Source organism: Salvelinus fontinalis, chromosome 6, assembly GCF_029448725.1.
Source record: "Salvelinus fontinalis isolate EN_2023a chromosome 6, ASM2944872v1, whole genome shotgun sequence".
NCBI classification, from domain to species: Eukaryota; Metazoa; Chordata; class Actinopteri; order Salmoniformes; family Salmonidae; genus Salvelinus; species Salvelinus fontinalis.
In genome coordinates, this window is record NC_074670.1 from 60,328,666 (window position 1) to 60,346,739 (window position 18,074).

At 42.6% G+C, this 18,074-nt stretch overlaps 1 protein-coding gene across 1 annotated transcript in view; it reads right to left on the reverse strand.

Moving 5' to 3' along the window:
* LOC129858232 (BTB/POZ domain-containing protein KCTD8-like) overlaps window positions 1-3,215 on the reverse strand; it is a 33,952-nt gene extending 30,737 nt beyond the window's left edge. The window contains exon 1 of the mRNA XM_055927285.1: window positions 1,940-3,215. Within this exon, the coding sequence (XP_055783260.1) occupies window positions 1,940-2,762 (823 nt within the window). The 5' untranslated portion in view covers window positions 2,763-3,215. The remainder of the gene's footprint in view (window positions 1-1,939) is intronic.
* Window positions 3,216-18,074: the final 14,859 nt, after the last annotated feature.

The window sequence follows — 18,074 nt, forward strand, 5'->3', positions numbered from 1 at the left end:
AAGGCACTTGTAACTATTCAGACCCTTTGCTATGAGATTCAAAATTGAGCTCAGGTGCATCCTGTTTCCATTGATCATTCTTGAGATGTTTCTACAACTTGATTGGAGTCCACCTGTGGTAAATTCAATTGATTGGACATGATTTGGAAAGGCACACACCTGTATATATAAGGTCCCACAGTTGACAGTGCATGTCAGAGCAAAAATTGTCCGTAGAGCTCTGAGACAGGATTGTGTCAAGGCACAGATCTTGGGAAGGGTACCAAAACATTTCTGCAGCATTGAAGGTCCCCAAGAACACACTGGCCTCCATAATTCTTAAATGGAAAAGTTTGGAACAACCAAGACTCTTCAAAGAGATGGCCTTGGTCAGGGAGGTGACCATGAACCCGATGGTCACTCTGACAGAGCTCCAGAGTTCTTCTGTGGAGATGGGAGAACCTTCCAGAAGGACAACCATCTCTGCAGCACTCCACCAATGAGGCCTTTATGGTTGAGTGTCCAGACGAAAGCCACTCCTCAGTAAAAGGCACATGACAGCTTGCTTGAAGTTTGCCAAAAGGCACCTAAAGGACTCTCAGATCATGAGAAACAAGATTCTCTGTTCTAATGAAACCAAGATTGAACTCTTTGGCCTGAATGCCAAGCATGTCTGGAGGAAACCTGGCACCATCCCTACAGTGAAGCATGGTGGTGGTGGCAGCATCATACTGTGGGGATGTTTTTCAGTGGCAGGGAGTGAGAAACTAGTCAGGATCAAGGGAAAGATGAACGGAGCAAAGTACGGAGAGATCCTTGATGAAAACCTCCTCCAGAGCTCTCAGCACCTCAGACTGGGGCAAATATTCACTTTCCAACAGGACAATTACCCTAAGCACACAGCCAAGACAACGCAGTAGTGGCTTCGGGACAAGTCTCTGAATGTCATTGAGTGGCCCAGCCAGAACCCGGACTTGAACCTGATCGAACATTCCTGGAGAGACCTGAAAGTATCTATGCAGCCACGCTCCCCATCCAACCTGACATAGCTTGAGGGGATCTGCAGAGAAGAATGGGAGAATCTCCCCAAATACAGGTGTGCCAAGCTTGTAACGTCATACCCAAGAAGACTCGAGGCTGTCAAACTGCTGCCAAACGCGCTTCAAAAAAGTACTGATTATAGGGTCTGAATACTTATGTAAATGTGATATTTCAGTTTAAAATGCTGAATAGATTTGCAGAAATTTCTTAAAACATTTTTTTCTTTGTCATGGGGTATTGTGTGTAGATTGATGAGGAGAAAAAAATAACTATTTAATCCATTTCAGAATAAGGTTGTAACGTACCAAATTGTGGAAAAAGTCAAGGGGTCTGAATACTTTGCAAATGCACTATCTACAGTCCTCAAGAAATGTTTGGTCTTTCAATTATTCTTCTTACAATGAAACTGTATGTTACTCTCACACACCTTTCCCTTTAATCTATTCTCTCTTTTACCTACCTGCTGTGATTTGGAAAACATTTCCAACTGATGAGAGAACCAGGGAGGGTGGGGCAGTCCCACATTCTTTACGTAATTTATGAGCTTTATTGAAGAGGTAGAACAGTGTTTGAAAGACGGGGAAGGGTGAGTCAAAGGGCAGTGGGCCCGGATTGAAACCCATGCTGACTCTAGCATCCATGTTTGCCGGGGTCAGCGGCCGTCATTACTGGACCACACAGGAAGGGTATTCTCAAGGAAAGTGAAGAAGCTGGTAATGGGATTACTTTGAACCACAGAGAGAGAAGGCTATTATTTACCTTCAATAGCATATACAATCCAAGTCAGAAAAGGTACGCAATTCGTTTAATCTTTCCAAATGTAAAGATAAATGTTACACAATACTTCTAAAACCTGAGAAAACATGTTGGACTCACCTATCCAATATGTATGTTAGTGAATGGGTGAGAAGTCACTTACTGAAGAAGATGTACTCCGTATAGCTGCTCCAGATTTTGTCGTCCCTGTACTGGTTGACAAAAGCGGCTGTTCCCGTGGAGTTACACGCCACCATTGTAAAGCCCACCTCAGAAAGCCGGTCAAATGCCTGCTCCAGGTAGGTGAACTTGAGGTAAAACCGCGAAGTGTACTTCTCCGGCGGCCTGTCGGGGTCCCGGCTCTCGTTCAATGTTTCCCCAAACACCTCTTTTGCCAGGGCGATGCGTCCGCACACCATGATCCGTGCCACACGTCGGAACTTGGCGTCGGCTTGGTTGTCTCGCACTGTAGTGTAGGAGCCCCTGTAGCCGATGGTGATGAACCCTGACCTCTTGTCTGAGGAAGTCGAGGTTCGACCTGTGGGGTACTCGCTGCTTTGCGAGCTCTCCTCGATGTCGCTGTGGCAGCCCTCATCGTTCATGGAGCCCTGCTTGGAACCTACGCGGGGCCCCAGGAGGCGCAGCAGCTCGCCCAGCTGGAAGTGCTCAGCCTCCCGCTGCAGACGCTCGCGCTCGGGAAAGTGGTCGGGCAGCACCAGCTGGCGGTCTCGCAGGAAGTCCAGCACGTAGCGGAACAGGAAGCCATCGCGGTCGATGAAGAATCGACCTCTGCTGTCCCTCGGCAGCTCCCGCGGTGGGCACCGGGCGAACATGGCGTGCAGGGTGGTGTCGGGCACACTGACCAGGGTAGAGCGCTTGGTGACGTACACCTGGCCACCCACATTTAGCTCCACCACCTCTGGGGTTGGGGGCGGGGCCGGGGCGGACACCTCGCTGATGGGCAGAATGGTTTCCTTCATGGCCATGGTCCCGTAGTTTCACCAGGTTATAGAGAGAAATTAAACACCTCCCCTTCCAAACTCATTAAGGTATAGATCCTCTCAAACAAGCTCAGTGAAGAGCAAGAGAAGAAAAAGGTCCCAATAGAATCAACAGCGGTCACAAAGGAGTTCACAGCATAGCCGGTGCTGAAGTTTGAAAGAGACAGAGGACTACATCCCTGCTGTTAGAATTAGCTGAGGAGGAAGAGAGAGAGAGAGAGAGAGAGAGAGAGAGAGAGAGAGAGAGAGAGAGAGAGAGAGAGAGAGAGAGACAGAGAGAGAGATAAAGAAAGAAAAGATGGAGACAGAGTATCCGTTCCCCCAGCCACTGTCACCTCACTAATGGAAAGAGCAAATGCCAGGAGAGAGCGATAGAGGAGAAAAAAATCCCTCTGAGCGACTCCCAGCATCATTTGTCCAGAGTCGGGGGAAACCATGATGACATAATCCTCTGTGTGAAAGGGGAGGTGCTGCAGTTCCAGCCTTTTAAAGGGGCAGTATTATAAATATTTATACAATACAATATTACCTAACTTCATCTAGCCTTAAAGTCTGAAGATGATCTGGAAACAAAAAGTATATAAAAAAACATTATAAACAGATACAAACATTAAGACATTAATGAATCCCAGCATTTTAGAATGTTGATTCCAGAATAGTATCAATGGCAAATTGACATATGTTAACATATTTCACTTAATTTAAAGGGTTTTTTTTTAACAAAGGCGCCAATGTATTAAACAACCCTATCTCCTACACAATATGTATTTTTGGTTGATTGGAAATGCACCAATACTGTGGTAGTGGCAAATATCCCCAAAACATTTTCATATTTCAACAGCGCCATCTGTTGGAATGCTGCAAAACATTTAACAGAAACCCATGATCTAAAATGTTCTATATCTAATTACTACAAACATGATCATAAGGTCTTGTTTTGGCCTTACAAATAGCATGAATATTTTGAAATGTAGAAATGTTTAACAAAATCGTCATCATTGATATTGTTGAGGAGACTATGAACAGTAGACAATAGGGGTTCGTATTCATTACGTTTCGCAAAAGAATCAGCGTAATGAAGTAATAAATACACCCCGGTAGACGCACACCCAAAATAAATGATGAGGTGTAGGCCTATATAAACACACTAATCACAACAACAAATCCTGTAGCTCTGTGAAGATATGTGTGTATTTATGTACATGTCTATTCAAAGATAATCCAATCGTCCCCCAAGCATTTACTGATCCAACTAACTAGCTCAATCAAACATATTCCCAAAACTTTTCTGACTATATCATTCTATCTGACATCCCTGAAGCAAACAAATACCACGGTTCTGCACAGATGCTGACAGGTCATTGAGCACAATGACACGTTACAAGGCTACGCCGTTAATCAATGTCAGGTTACCAGCAGCCTCTTGTCTCAAAGGTACTTCACCACTGGGAACAGCCGACAACTAACAGAAAACACCTTGTCTTTCCAATCTCCACACGCCTCTTGATTGAATGAGCTTCCAAGGTTATTAAACCTTTTCAATATCCTCATGCGATCAGTAAACTTTCCCCAATCTACTTGGACGTAGAGCATCCTTGAATGTGCTTACCGCTGGAGAAGGTCCAATGCAGCTGTTTTTATCTCAATATTTAATCATTTCTGGGTAACAATTAAGTACTTTACTGTGATTGTTTTCAATTAAAATGGCCAAAAAGAAATCAAATTAGCTTTTTAACAAAGAGCAATTTCTCAAACAATAATTTAGTGAGGACTGCTGGTAGTGGTTGGTTTGGGGAAGGGAAAACAAAAAATGTGCTGTTATTGGTAGAGAGCAGTGGTTGGAACCAAAATACATTTCCTTTGTTTAGTTCTGAACAGAACCATTATTTTGGGGGTTCTGTTCCATTGTTCTGACCTGCAAAAGAAAGTTCTGAATGCTTTGAAGCAAAAAAGTACTAGTTTATATTGTTATTTTCTCTTCCTTTTTAAACTTCTGAAATCATAATTTTTTATTTATTTAGCTCTACATTTAATTACTTCACCAAACAGTGTGGATAGAGCAGCTTGCTATGGAGCGTACTAGAACTAGCTAGCTAACACGCTTGTGTGTGCAGAGCAGCACCAGAATTAAAAACACATCTTATCTTTTTGTAGTTAATAAATCAAATGTGAAATGTGATGACTATAGTATCCTTAACTAGCATTGAAAAAGTTTATGCATTATTCTCTAATTAAACATTTCTGAATCATGCTTGTAAAGTTGAGAGGCTACAGTAGCCTATGCTTCAGAGGATGGGGGGGTAGTGCAGGTAGCCTACATATTACAGTACAGGAAGATACTGGAATATGTTTCTGAGTGACCGAGAGAGGGCTTTGCATAGGCTCCTGTTGTGTTTTTTTGTGGGACTGAAAAAAAGGCCCGGGACGTAAAAGCACGTTATTATTAACCACTTCCCAGGCTTTTAAAATACGATTCTGTTCCAGAACAGAATAGATCCCTTTCGTTCCCGGTTCTGATTCTGAATATTTCGTTATTTTCGGGTTTCCTGTTGTGTTCCCTGAATTGGTTCCAATCCCTGGTAGAGGTTGGGAACTCCCTTTCTTATTGCTCTGTTAACTAATTTACCACATGGCGATGTCACCATGGTAGGCCAAAACTCCATCCCACCAAAACAGGCTGAAATTTCAGGCGGTCTTTTCAAACAGCTCTTACACTAAAATGGCATTATCATTATTTTCACAATTTCACTGAATACTCATAGTGTGGAAAGATATATAGAACACAGGGAAATCACGTTTTTGACTGCACTGGGCCTTTCATTTATGTCTAATGACCCATGATGCTTTGCTGTACTGGGTCATAGCCAATGTGCTGCCTCTGCAGAAACTCTGGGCACGTTTGAGTGGTAAGCCAAAGCAACCGACCGTAGATGAAAGTCAATGAATGAAGTCAGGAGAGGTGCATCTGCAACAGCTGAAAGTCGGGCACTAATGTGGTGTTTCAAAGACAAGGCTCAGATCAACATGGCAGTGTTGCCATTGTTAATCAAAGCTTTTCTTTATAATGTCGAAATAAACATGGCTCTAACCTTAATATCACACATTCACAAACTGAACTCATATGTGTGTTCAACGTACTGTAACGTTCCTGACCTGTTTTATGTTGTTTTTGTATGTGTTTATGGTCAGGGCGTGTGTTTTGGGTGGGCAGTGTATGTTTTCTGTTTCTATGTTGGTTTTGGGTTGCCTGGTATGGCTCTTAATTAGAGGCAGGTGTTTTGCGTTTTCCTCTAATTGAGAGTCATATTTAGGTAGGGTGTTCTCACTGTTTGTTTGTGGGTGATTGTCTCCTGTTTCGTCGATGTATGTACCATACGGGACTGTTTGGTTGTTCGTTCGTTTTGATGTAGTCTGTTCCTGTCCGTGAGTTTTACGTTTTAGTTAAGTAAGTTCATGTTCAGGTTTTCGTCTACGTCGTTTTCTTGTTTTGTAATTTTGTAAGTGTTTTGTTTTCGTGTGCCGTCGTTTCAAATAAAGAGATGGCATATTTCCCTAATGCTGCGTATTGGTCCACTGATCCTTCTCTCCTCTCCTCATCTGAGGAAGAGGAGGACAACAGCCCTTACACGTACAATCAATTACCGAGAGAGAGCTCCAAATATCACATTCATTTGTATATAGCCTATCCACTGTATAGCCGAAATAAAATTGGTTCCTGTTTCAGTCATGTCTTTGGTCACGTTCACCAGGGGTATCATGCACCCCAAATCTGTAAATTGGAGAATTTAGCATTTTTCAAGAACCTAAAACAGATTTTCCTGCAATCTAGAACCATAACCGTAATCACAATTGTTTGACTTATTAGGACATGTAACACCTTCATCGGCATTCCAGCAGAATATTTGATTTGCGCATATGCTAGCGCCAGCCGAGCGAGCCTCCATCTTTAGCATCGGTGAAGTGAGTTTGGAACAACTGAATGTATGAGTCTTATAAGTTGTTTTCCACACAAACTTTATATGTCCGAACTTAGAATCAAATATGCTTACTAAAAATAACATGGTCACTGTGGTTGGTGATTTTCTGCATTTATCAGAGTGCCATCAGGTAGCCCTATTTCAGATGTGTCCATGTAAACAGGATTATTAGGCAAATCGTTTATTAGGGAAAGCATGTAAACTTTTTAATCCAACTATTATATTAATCTGATTATCCACAATAATCACTTTATTGTGTACATGCAACCGTACTCAATGCGTATGCAGGTTGCTTAGGATTCAAACCTTCACAAGCAGCCCAATTCCTGCTTGTGATTTGTACCGCATACAAGGCAAAGTATTGGATTCTTTACACCACACGAAGACATTATCCCATTCCACTACCTTTTTCAAGCTTTTTTTCTTATGAAAGCTAAATGAAAGCTAGCTTTGCTTTTGTACATACCATCAGGCTTGATTGAGTGAGCTGTTCGTATTGTAGCAATTGGTACCTGCCTGTATTTCCTTAACTTTTTGAGAAAAACAAAACCTCATAATTTGTTGGGGGTCAGTAGGTGCTCAACATAACAACAGGTGGTGGTGTGTTGGACACAGTAGCTCAGATAGATAGAGCCTGTCTCCATTCCTGATTTCTGTAACTGCTAGTTTACCTGTGTGATATTAACATAAGCTCAGAAACACTTGTTTTGGAAACATGGTCCTGTTTTATCAGTTGCTGTGCTGATCAATGGACAGTTCATTACCTCTGAAATGAATATAAAGTCTAATATTATATTTGTATTTATATTTGCAATAAAGATGGTGATGCTACAATAATACTAATTTACAATAGGCCTATAGAAATACATACAGCCTAATGATATATATAATAATCATGTTACTGAACATTACTGAAAAGACACAAATAATCAACATGTTACTTGAACAGTTTAGAGGGCCTAGTTGTAGTACTACAAATATCTAAGCATAACTCTTGAGCTGTCTGTATCTTTGTGACTGGTGGTTCTTTTTAAAAAATAAACTAAATATGTTTCTTTGCATCCCTGCTAAAATCTGGGTAAAAGATAGACAGGAATGTGAGTCTTATTCAGTACATTTAGTGATTGGGGACACTGCCCTGTGTAGGGTGCCGTCTTTCGGATGGGACGTTAAACGGGTGTCCTGACTCTCTGAGGTCATTAAAGATCCCATGGCACTTATCGTAAGAGTAGGGGTGTTAACCCCGGTGTCCTGGCTAAATTCCCAATCTGGCCCTCAAACCATCATGGTCACCTAATAATCCCCAGTTTACAATTGACTCATTCATCCCCCTCCTCTCCCCTGTAACTATTCCCCAGGTCGTTGCTGCAAATGAGAACGTGTTCTCAGTCAACTTACCTGGTAAAATAACGGTAAAATAAAATAAAAATAAATATCTTGCTTTTCAACGTTGCCAGCAGCATGCCAGCTAAGATAATTAGTTAGACAAGCCAACTACTTTAACTTGATTAATAGCCTGAAATGGCTTATTGGTAGGGCTAGCTAAAGCTAACATAATAAAAAATAAAAAATGGTGTCTAATAATTTTACAAAGAGAGAAAAAAAGAATTACTTTAAAATATATATATTATTAAGGGCGTGTGCCCCCTATGGGCATGACGTCTCTGACGTTCGCGTGGGTCAAACAAAAAACACTCCAATGATTGGTTAACTATAGAGTCTCCCACAATGCTGGCGATGGCTGATGTTTTGAGTATCTGAGTACCTTCACTGATGGCTAACACCCCTAAGATTTTTGGGGGTCAATATTTGGAAAAAATATATTGTCCCGTCTTTCAAATCTCCCCAATTTCTAAAACAGCAACATTTTCTCTCAGCCTGATGGGGGCAAAATGTGTAAAATATCATGAGATTAGCTATAGAACGGCACATTTTTCTCTCTGCCCCATGGCAAAATAAATAAATATCCATGGGTGGTGCCCTTGCTCGGACCTAGCAAGGGGGCCCCGCGAAACTGAGCTACTACACTGGGCACCAGGATTTGAACCTGGGACCTCTTAATCTGCAGTCAAATGTTCTACCAGTTAGCTATACCACCAAGCTTAATATGCCTATTTAAAAGGGATTTTCAGGGCCAGCAAATGTTCCGATTATTTTTATTTGAGTGTTGTTGCAAGCTCAAAGCAGCCAAACATTTTGCATCTAGATTTGAGATGGGCATGACGTCCCAATTTCCCTTATGATTTTAGTAGCAGATTTTAAATTGTTGGTGTTGAGCTAGGGTATGGCGACTGCCGTATCCTGCCATACCCAAATGGCCTGAAAGCATACTCATCAAGTTGAGTATCCTTATCTCACCACACTCTCCACACTTCTCTTGAAAAGACAGGAGTGTTCCTCAAGTAAAATAGTTTTTTATTATAATAGATAAAGCATGTTAAAAACAGGCAGATTATAAAAGTTGTAAAAGAGACTAGATGCTTCTTCAACTGTAGAGATCGACATTATTAGCAAAGTTTATTAATATGTGAAAAATGAAATACAAAACTCCATGTAAACAATTTAGAACAATGATAAACATGTCTTATAATGAAAAGTCTCTTCACAATTAGTTTCCAAGTAACCACACGTCAAATTAAAAACATAAAAAGTGGAAACACCATAGAAACGCTGATAAAAACTCTGTCCTTTTACGTTTCGATTGAACTCAAAGCTTCCATTTAGTCATCAGAACAAAAACTAATGTATACATGTGTCCTAACTATACAACAATTTAAAAGAAAAACAATCAATCAATAGATAGAACTTAGAAAGTTGACAAACACTCAATCTTAAACTAAGGACAACACGGGTTTTAACTAACCTTAGGTTTAAACTATTTGATAATGAGAATAATCTCAAAGCATTCCAGAAAGTACTCCTCTCCTCTCCTTCAATCCCCTACTCTCTTTCACTTTCTCCTACTATCTCATCGCCTACTCTCGTCTACTCCCTTCTCCTCTCCTCTCCTTTCTTCTGTTGGCCCAACCTCAGGTCTCCCCTGCAGGGACACCATCTCCACACTCTCCCCTTATTCTCTCTTCTGCCTCCTGGTGGTGTTGAAGTACAGATAGAGGAGAAGTTTTGAGAGAAAACAGAGTTCCCGTAAACACAGCTGTAGTTCCCTTGGTGGTAGTCGTCTGCAGCAGGGAAGAGGAAGGCAGCAGATTGATTGACAGCTGGCTGGGTCTGGAATCTGTTGGAGACGTTGAGCATGAGGAAGAAGGAGCCTCCTGGTGACCAGAAGCCTCTCCCATTGAGACAGTCCAGGATATATCAGGCTGCAGCAGGACTATCTCAGCTGATGGGGTAGAATTTCCAGAAAAATAGGCTTTACCTTCCCAGAGTGGAGGCTCAGAGTCAGTGCAGATAAATGAGTCTCCCTGCTTGATTACAAAGGTGGAGGGCGCTACGTTTGAAACAGTGGAGCCACAGCCCAGTTGTCTATTTACTGATTATGACCTGTGTGTTTGTGTCTCCTCAGATTAGACACCAGCCTTTGGTTCAATCAATCAATCAAGTTTATTTTATATAGCCCTTCGTACATCAGCTAATATCTCGAAGTGCTGTACAGAAACCCAGCCTAAAACCCCAAACAGCTAGTAATGCAGGTGTAGAAGCACGGTGGCTAGGAAAAACTCCCTAGAAAGGCCAAAACCTAGGAAGAAACCTAGAGAAGAACCAGGCTATGAGGTGTGGCCAGTCCTATTCTGGATGTGCCAGGTGGAGATTATAACAGAACATGGCCAAGGTGTTCAAAAATGTTCATAAGTGACAAGCATGGTCAAATAATAATCATGAATAATTTTCAGTTGGCTTTTCATAGCCGATCATTAAGAGTTGAAAAACAACAGGTCTGGGACAGGTGGCGGTTCCATAACCGCAGGCAGAACAGCTGAAACCGGAACAGCAGCAAGGCCAGGCGGACTGGGGACTGCAAGGAGCCACCACGCCCGGCAGTCCCGACGTATGGTCCCAGGGCTCAGGTCCTCCGAGAGAAAGAAAGAGAGAAGGAGAAAATTAGAGAGAGCCAAGATTTTCAAAATGTTCATAAATGACAAGCATGGTCAAATAATAATCAGGAATAAATCTCAGTTGGCTTTTCATAGCCGATCATTAAGAGTTGAAAACAGCAGGTCTGGGACAGGTAGGGGTTCCGTAACCGCAGGCAGAACAGTTGAAACTGGAATAGCAGTCAGACTGGTGAATGAGACCAGCTCCTGCATTGGGACAGTGGAGGTCTTTGACCAAGGAGAATGGACGGGCGTATGTAGACAAGGTTGGGGCATGACAAATGCCAAGGTGATGTGTGGACAGCTGGGGTGTGGGCATCCTGTTGATGCACCTAAAGGTCCTTAATTTGGAAAAGGGCGCAAAGTAATGTCAGTTGTTTGTCTTGGCATTGAGTCTAGTCTTGGGCATTGTCAAATGCACAGTGACATAGAGTATTTGGGATGAGAGCAGTGCCAATGTGGTCTGTTCGAAGTTTGTGAGGCTTGTGAATGGAGCTGGTCTATGCTCTGAGAGAGTGGAGGTCCAATCAGTCTGGATCTCAGTGGTCTTCAGTGTATGAAGCTGACTTTAACTCACAGGATGCAGAGGTAGTCTGTCGGGAGATTGGCTGTAGGGCTCCTTCAGATCTACGGGGGGTGCTCTATGGGGAAGGTGAGGGTCCAACCTGGACTACAGAGTTCCAATGTAAAGGTAATGAGTCTCTTCTCCTGCTCTGTAGCACTTCAGCCAGAGAAGAACACACCTATTTACCTGACAATGCTGTTGGCCTGACCTGCTCACAGCCTGATGATGTGAGACTGGTGAGAGGAGGCAGTCGCTGTGCAGGTACACTGGAGGTGTACAAGGAAGGAGAGTGGAAGATCAATTCGATATGGGACACGGAGGACGCAGCTGTAGTCCTACCTGCATTAACACAAGTGTATAACAGTCCTACCTGCACTAAGGTGTATATCAGTCATGGAGACATGGAGGATGCAGCTGTAGTCCTACCTGCACTAACACAAGTGTATAACAGTCCTACCTGCACTAAGGTGTATATCAGTCATGGAGACGTGGAGGATGCAGCTGTAGTTCTACCTGCACTAAGACAAGTGTATAACAGTCCTACCTGCACTAAGGTGTATATCAGTCATGGAGACGTGGAGGATGCAGCTGTAGTTCTACCTGCACTAAGACAAGTGTTTATCAGTATAACAGTCCTACCTGCGCTAAGGTGTATATCAGTCCTACCTGCACTAACACAGGTGTATATCAGTATAACACAGGTGTATATCAGTATAACACAGGTGTATATCAGAATAACAGTACTACCTGCAATAACACAGGTCTATATTAGTATAACACAGGTGTATGTCAGTATGACTGTACTACCTGCACTAACACAGGTGTACATCAGTCCTACTTGCACTAACACAGGTCTATATCAGTATAACACAGGTGTATATCAGTATGACTGTACTACCTGCACTAACACAGGTGTATATCAGTCCTACCTGCACTAACACAGGTGTACATCAGTCCTACTTGCACTAACACAGGTCTATATCAGTATAACACAGGTGTATATCAGTATAACTGTACTACCTGCACTAACACAGGTGTATATCAGTCCTACCTGCACTAACACAGGTGTATATCAGTCCTACCTGCAATAATAGAGATGTGTATACAGTACCTTTGGAAAGTATTCAGACCCCTTTACTTTTTTCCACATTTTGCTAGGTTACAGCCTTATTCTAAAATTGACTGTTGTTTTTTTCTTCTCCTCATCAATCTAAACTGAAATATCACATTTACATAAGTCTTCAGAGCCTTTACTCAGTATTTTGTTGAAGCACCTTTGGCAGCCTCGAGTATTCTTTGGTATGACGCTACAAGCTTGGCACACCTGTATTTAGGGAGTTTCTCCAATTCTTCTCTGCAGATCCTCTCAAGCTCTGTCAGGTTGGATGGAGAGCGTGGCTGAAAAGCTATTTTCAGGTCTCCAGAGATGTTTGATCAGTTTCAAGTCCTGGCTCTGGCTGGGCCACTCAAGGACATTCAGAGACTTGTCCCAAAGCTACTCATTCGTTGTCTTGGTTGTGTGCTTATGGCTGTTGTCTTGTTGGAAGGTGAACCTTTGCCCCAGTCTGAGGTCCTGAGCGCTCTAGAGCATATTTTCATCAAGGATCTCCCTGTACTTTGCTCCGTTCATCTTTGCCTCGATCCTGATTAGTCTCCCAGCCCCTGTCGCTGAAAAACATGCCCACAGCATGATGCTGCCACCACCATGCTTCACCGTAGGGATGGTGCCAGGTTTCTTCCAGACGTGACGCTTGGCATTCAGGCCAAAGAATTCAATCTTGCTTTCATCATTCTTTATGTGCCTTTTGGCAAACTTCAAGTAGGTTGTCGTGCCTTTTACTGAGGAGTGGCTTCCATCTGGCCACTCTAACACAAAGGCCTGATTGGTGGAGTGCTGAAGAGATGGCTGTCCTGGAAAGTTTTCCCATCTCCACAGAGGAACTCTAGAGCTCTGTCAGAGTGACCATCGGGTTCTTGGTCACCTTCCTGACCAAGGCCCATCTCCCCCGATTGCTCAATTTGGCCGGGTGGCCAGATCTAGGAAGAGCCTTGGTGGTTCCAAACTTCTTCCATTTAAGAATGATGGAGGCCAATGTGTTCTTGGGGACATTCAATGCTACACAAATGTTTTGGTACCCTTCCCCAGATCTGTGCCTCGACACTATCCTGTCTCTGAGCTCTATGGACAATTCCTTCGACCTCATCATTTGGTTTTTGCTCTGACATGCACTGTCAACTCTGGGACCTTATATAGACAGGTGTGTGCCTTCCTGTTATGGGATTTTTATGAATACATGACTAAAATATGTATACATTTGACTTAGATGTTACTGTATGAATGAAACGTATTATAACCTGATGCTGAATGTAATGTGTTCCTTGTTAGAAAGAACGGGTTTATCTTCAGACAGGCTTGAATGGTGTGTCTACCCAGGGAGGGGAAAGACCTTGGGTTGGTGGCAGATTATTTAACAGGTGGCAGACAGTAATGAGAACGCTAACTATACTGCCATTGTATCCGAGAGGAGGATGGACATTAAAACCTATGACATCATCTTTATTATATAATCTGATGTAAATTGTATTATGATCAGTAGTCTCGAGAATAAACGCTATTGATTGATTGATTTTAAGACTGGTTTCTGTCCATTTAATGCTTATAAGTATCTGGTTGATAACATATAGGAATTAAATTCCTTTAACACTTCCCAAATCATATCCAATCAATTGAATTTACCACAGGTGGACTCCAATCAAGTTGTAGAAACATCTCAAGGAGGATCAATGGAAACAGGATGCACCTGAGCTAAATGTCGAGTCTCATAGCAAAGGGTCTGAATAGTTATGTGAATAAGGTATTTCTGTTTTTTGTTTTGAATCAATTTGCTAACATTTCACTGCATGTATCATATCTGTCTCAAACAGCGGCTCCACTGAGCAGAAAGCCTGCTGTCTAAAGAGTTGACTGAAGAGTGGAGTGGACTTGTATCTTCTTGCATTCTCCTTTTCTCATGCTAAGCATTGTTCAAATTCACTGCTCTTCCAGCTAATTGATGATCATTGTTGTTAACCACAGGAAATATCTCACAGGAAATATCTCACAGGAAATAGGTCAGAGATCAATCCAGTCCCCTACACCCGCCAGCTGCTCAGTTTCATTTGTTTAAAAACAAGTCAATGTTTTGTAATGCATCAAAAATATTTAAATTAAGGCAATACGTATATTGAATAGATTTATTGAAGATTTATATCAGATTAATGCTCTACCGTTGAGCTAAACCCCCTCATGTTGACAACATAGGCATCAAAATGCATATACAAGTTTAAACAACTTGATTTTAAGGGGGCACCAGGATTTGAATCTGGGATTTGAAAATGCTCCTCCATTGAGCTATGACCCCTCATATGGAAGATATATCAGTTGTAGGTGACACAATACAGGCCTCAAAATGCAATTCAAACTGTTTGATTTAAAAGGTGCACCAGGATTTGAGACATGACAGAGGGAAAGTGACTTATCAAGTATCCTCATTTCAGCAATGTTCCTGAAGAGGCCAGTAGAGGACAAGAAAACATGCTGTTTTTGCCATTATGCCTTTTTAATTCCTTCGATTGACAAACTATTGAGTGTAAAATACATTGACTAGCCTAAGCAATATTGTTTTATTAATTTGGTGTGTAATAGGATGTGTTTGTCAATGATGTGTCTTTCTTTTTCATTATCATTAAGTGAGTCCTTAGGCTACAGCAGCTGAATCTAATGAGAATTTGGATTCCATGCGATCAATCATATCTTTTCTGGATTGGTTTAAACTGCTGAAATGTGAAGGATGACTCTGCTTAGGCAAAAGTCAAACCAGGTTAGCTATGTTGCATGTTCAAAAATGTTGCTCATCTTAATTTCTCCATTAGCAGTGAACTTGTTGCATTGTGTTTAGGCACTATTCACTCTTAAATTCACTCTCTGTAAGTGCGGGATACCATTCACGAGTGGGCTTCCAGCAAGAAACAAAAACAATTGAGCAATATTCATCCCATGGTATCTTCATATGCTAATATCACTTGTTGTGTCATCTGCAAACTTAATGATGGTGTTGAAGTCGTGCCTGGCCGTGCAGTCATGAGTGAACAGGGAGAATACAGGAGGGGACTGAGCACGCACCCCTGAGTGGCCACCTTATTGAGGATCAGCGTGGCGGATGTATTGTTTCCTACCCTTACCTCCTGGGGGTGGCCCGTCAGGAAGTCCAGGATCCAGTTGCAGAGGGAGGTGTTTAGTCCCAGGGTCCTTAGCTTAGTGATGAGCTTTGAGGGCACTATGGTGTTGAACGCTGAACTGTAGTCAATGAATAGCATTCTCACAGGGGTTCCTTTTGTCCAGGTGTGAAAGGGCAGTGTGGAGTGCAATAGAGATTGCATCATCTGTGGATCTGTTGGGGTGGTATGGAAATTCTAATGGGTCTAGGGTTTCTGGGATATTGGTTTTGATGTGAGCCATGACCAGTCTTTCAAAGCACTTCATGGCTACAGACGTGAGTGCTACGGTTGGTAGTCATTTAGGCAGGTTACCTTAGTGTTCTTGGGCACAGGGACCATGGGGGTCTGCTTGAAACATGTGGTATTACAGACTCAGACAGGGAGAGGTTGAAAATATCAGTGAAGACACTTGCCAGTTGGTCAGCGCATTACACATCCTGGTAATCCGTCTGGCCCTGCGTCCTTGTGAATGTTGACCTGTTTAAAGGTCTTACTCACATCGGCTGCGGAGAGCATGATCACACAGTCATCTGGAACAGCTGATGCTCTCATAAATGTTTCAGTGTTACTTGCCCTGAAGCGAGCATAGAAGTAATTTAGCTCGTCTAGTAGGCTCGTGTCGCTGGGCAGCTCTCGGCTGTGCTTTCCTTTGTAGTCTGCAATGTTTTGCAAGCCCTGCCACATCCGACGAGCGTCCGAGCCGATGTAGTACGATTCGATCTTAGTCCTATATTGACGCTTTGCCTGTTTGATGGTTCGTTGGAGGGCATAGGGGGATTTCTTATAAGCTTCCATGTTAGAGTCCGGCTCCTTGAAAGCGGCAGCTCTACCCTTTAGCTCTGTGCAGATGTTGCCTGTAATCCATAGCTTCTGGTTGGGGTATGTACGTACAGCCACTGTGGGGGGGACGTCATCAATGCACTTATTGATGAAGCCAGTGACGGACGTGGTGTACTCCTCAATACCATCGGAAGAATCCCGGAACATATTCCAGTCTGTGCTAGCAAAACAGTCCTGTAGCTCAGCATCTGCTTCATCTGACCATTTATTTTATTGACCGAGTCACTGGTGCTTCCTGCTTTAATTTTTGCTTGTAAGCAGGAATCAGGAGGATAGAATTATGGTCAGATTTGCCAAATGGAGGGCGAGGGAGAGCTTTATATGCGTCTCTGTGTGTGGAGTAAATGTGGTCTAGAGTTTTTTTCCCTCTGGTACATTTAACCTACTGGTAGAAATTAGGTCAAATGGATTTAAGTTTCCCTGCATTAAAATCCCCAGCCACTAGGAGCGCCACCTCTGGATGAACGTTTTCCTGTTTGCTTATGGCCATATACAGCTCATTGAGTGCGGTCTTAGTGCCAGCATCGGTTTGTGGTGGTAAAAAGACAGCTACAAAGAATATAGATAAACTCTCTAGGTAGATAGTATGGTCTACAGCTTATCATGAGATACTTTACCATAGTCGAGCAAAACCTTGAGACTTCCTTAGATATCGTGCACCAGCTGTTGTTTACAAATATACATAGACCGACACCCCTTGTCTTACCAGAGGCTGCTGTTCTATCCTGTCAACAGTGTATAACCCGCCAGCTGTTCGTTATTCATGTCGTCGTTCAGCTATGACTCTGTGAAATATTAGATATTACAGTTTTTAATGTCCCGTTGGTAGGATATACATGCTTGTAGTTCGTCCACTATATTATCCAGCGATTGTACGTTGGCCAATAGGACATATGGCAAAGGCAGATTAGCCACTCGTCGCCGGATCCTCACAAGGCACCCCGATCTCTTTCCAAAACCTCTGTCTCTTTCTCCTGCGAATGACGGGGATGAGGGCCTGTTCAGGTGTCTGGAGTAAATCTCTCTCGTCCAACTCATTAAAGAAAAATTCTTTGTCAAGTTCAAAGTGAGTAATCTCTGTTCTCATGTCCAGAAGCACTTTTCAGTCATAAGAGACATTATGTATAAAATAAGCAGCAACATTATGTGCAAAATAAGTTACAAATAAGGTGAAAAAAAAAAATAGCACGGTTGGTTTAGAGACAATAAAACGGCCGCCTTCCCCTCTGGTACCATCTTCTATGTGTGTGTATGTGTGTGTGCATGCGTGTGTAAGCAAAAATAAATGTTGGAATCACCCTACTTGAAGACTAGCTGAACGCCAATGCCATCCTCCTTTCTTTCATGTTGGCAAAACAGTCTATGGCTCTGTCATACAGTACGCTTTTAGTTTTTGTTGTCATAGGCTATCTAGCTAAATTGCTTGCTAGCCTAACTTCCTTGCATGGGCAACAATGAACCAGCTAAGTTAGCTAGCTAGTTAACGTGAGCCTAAAAGGGCTAGGCTACATCTAGACCACATATTGAACTTCAAAACTCCCAGGCCAGTGGCACAACATATTAATCAGAATCGCCGTCATAATCATTGGCCTCTACTGAGAATTAA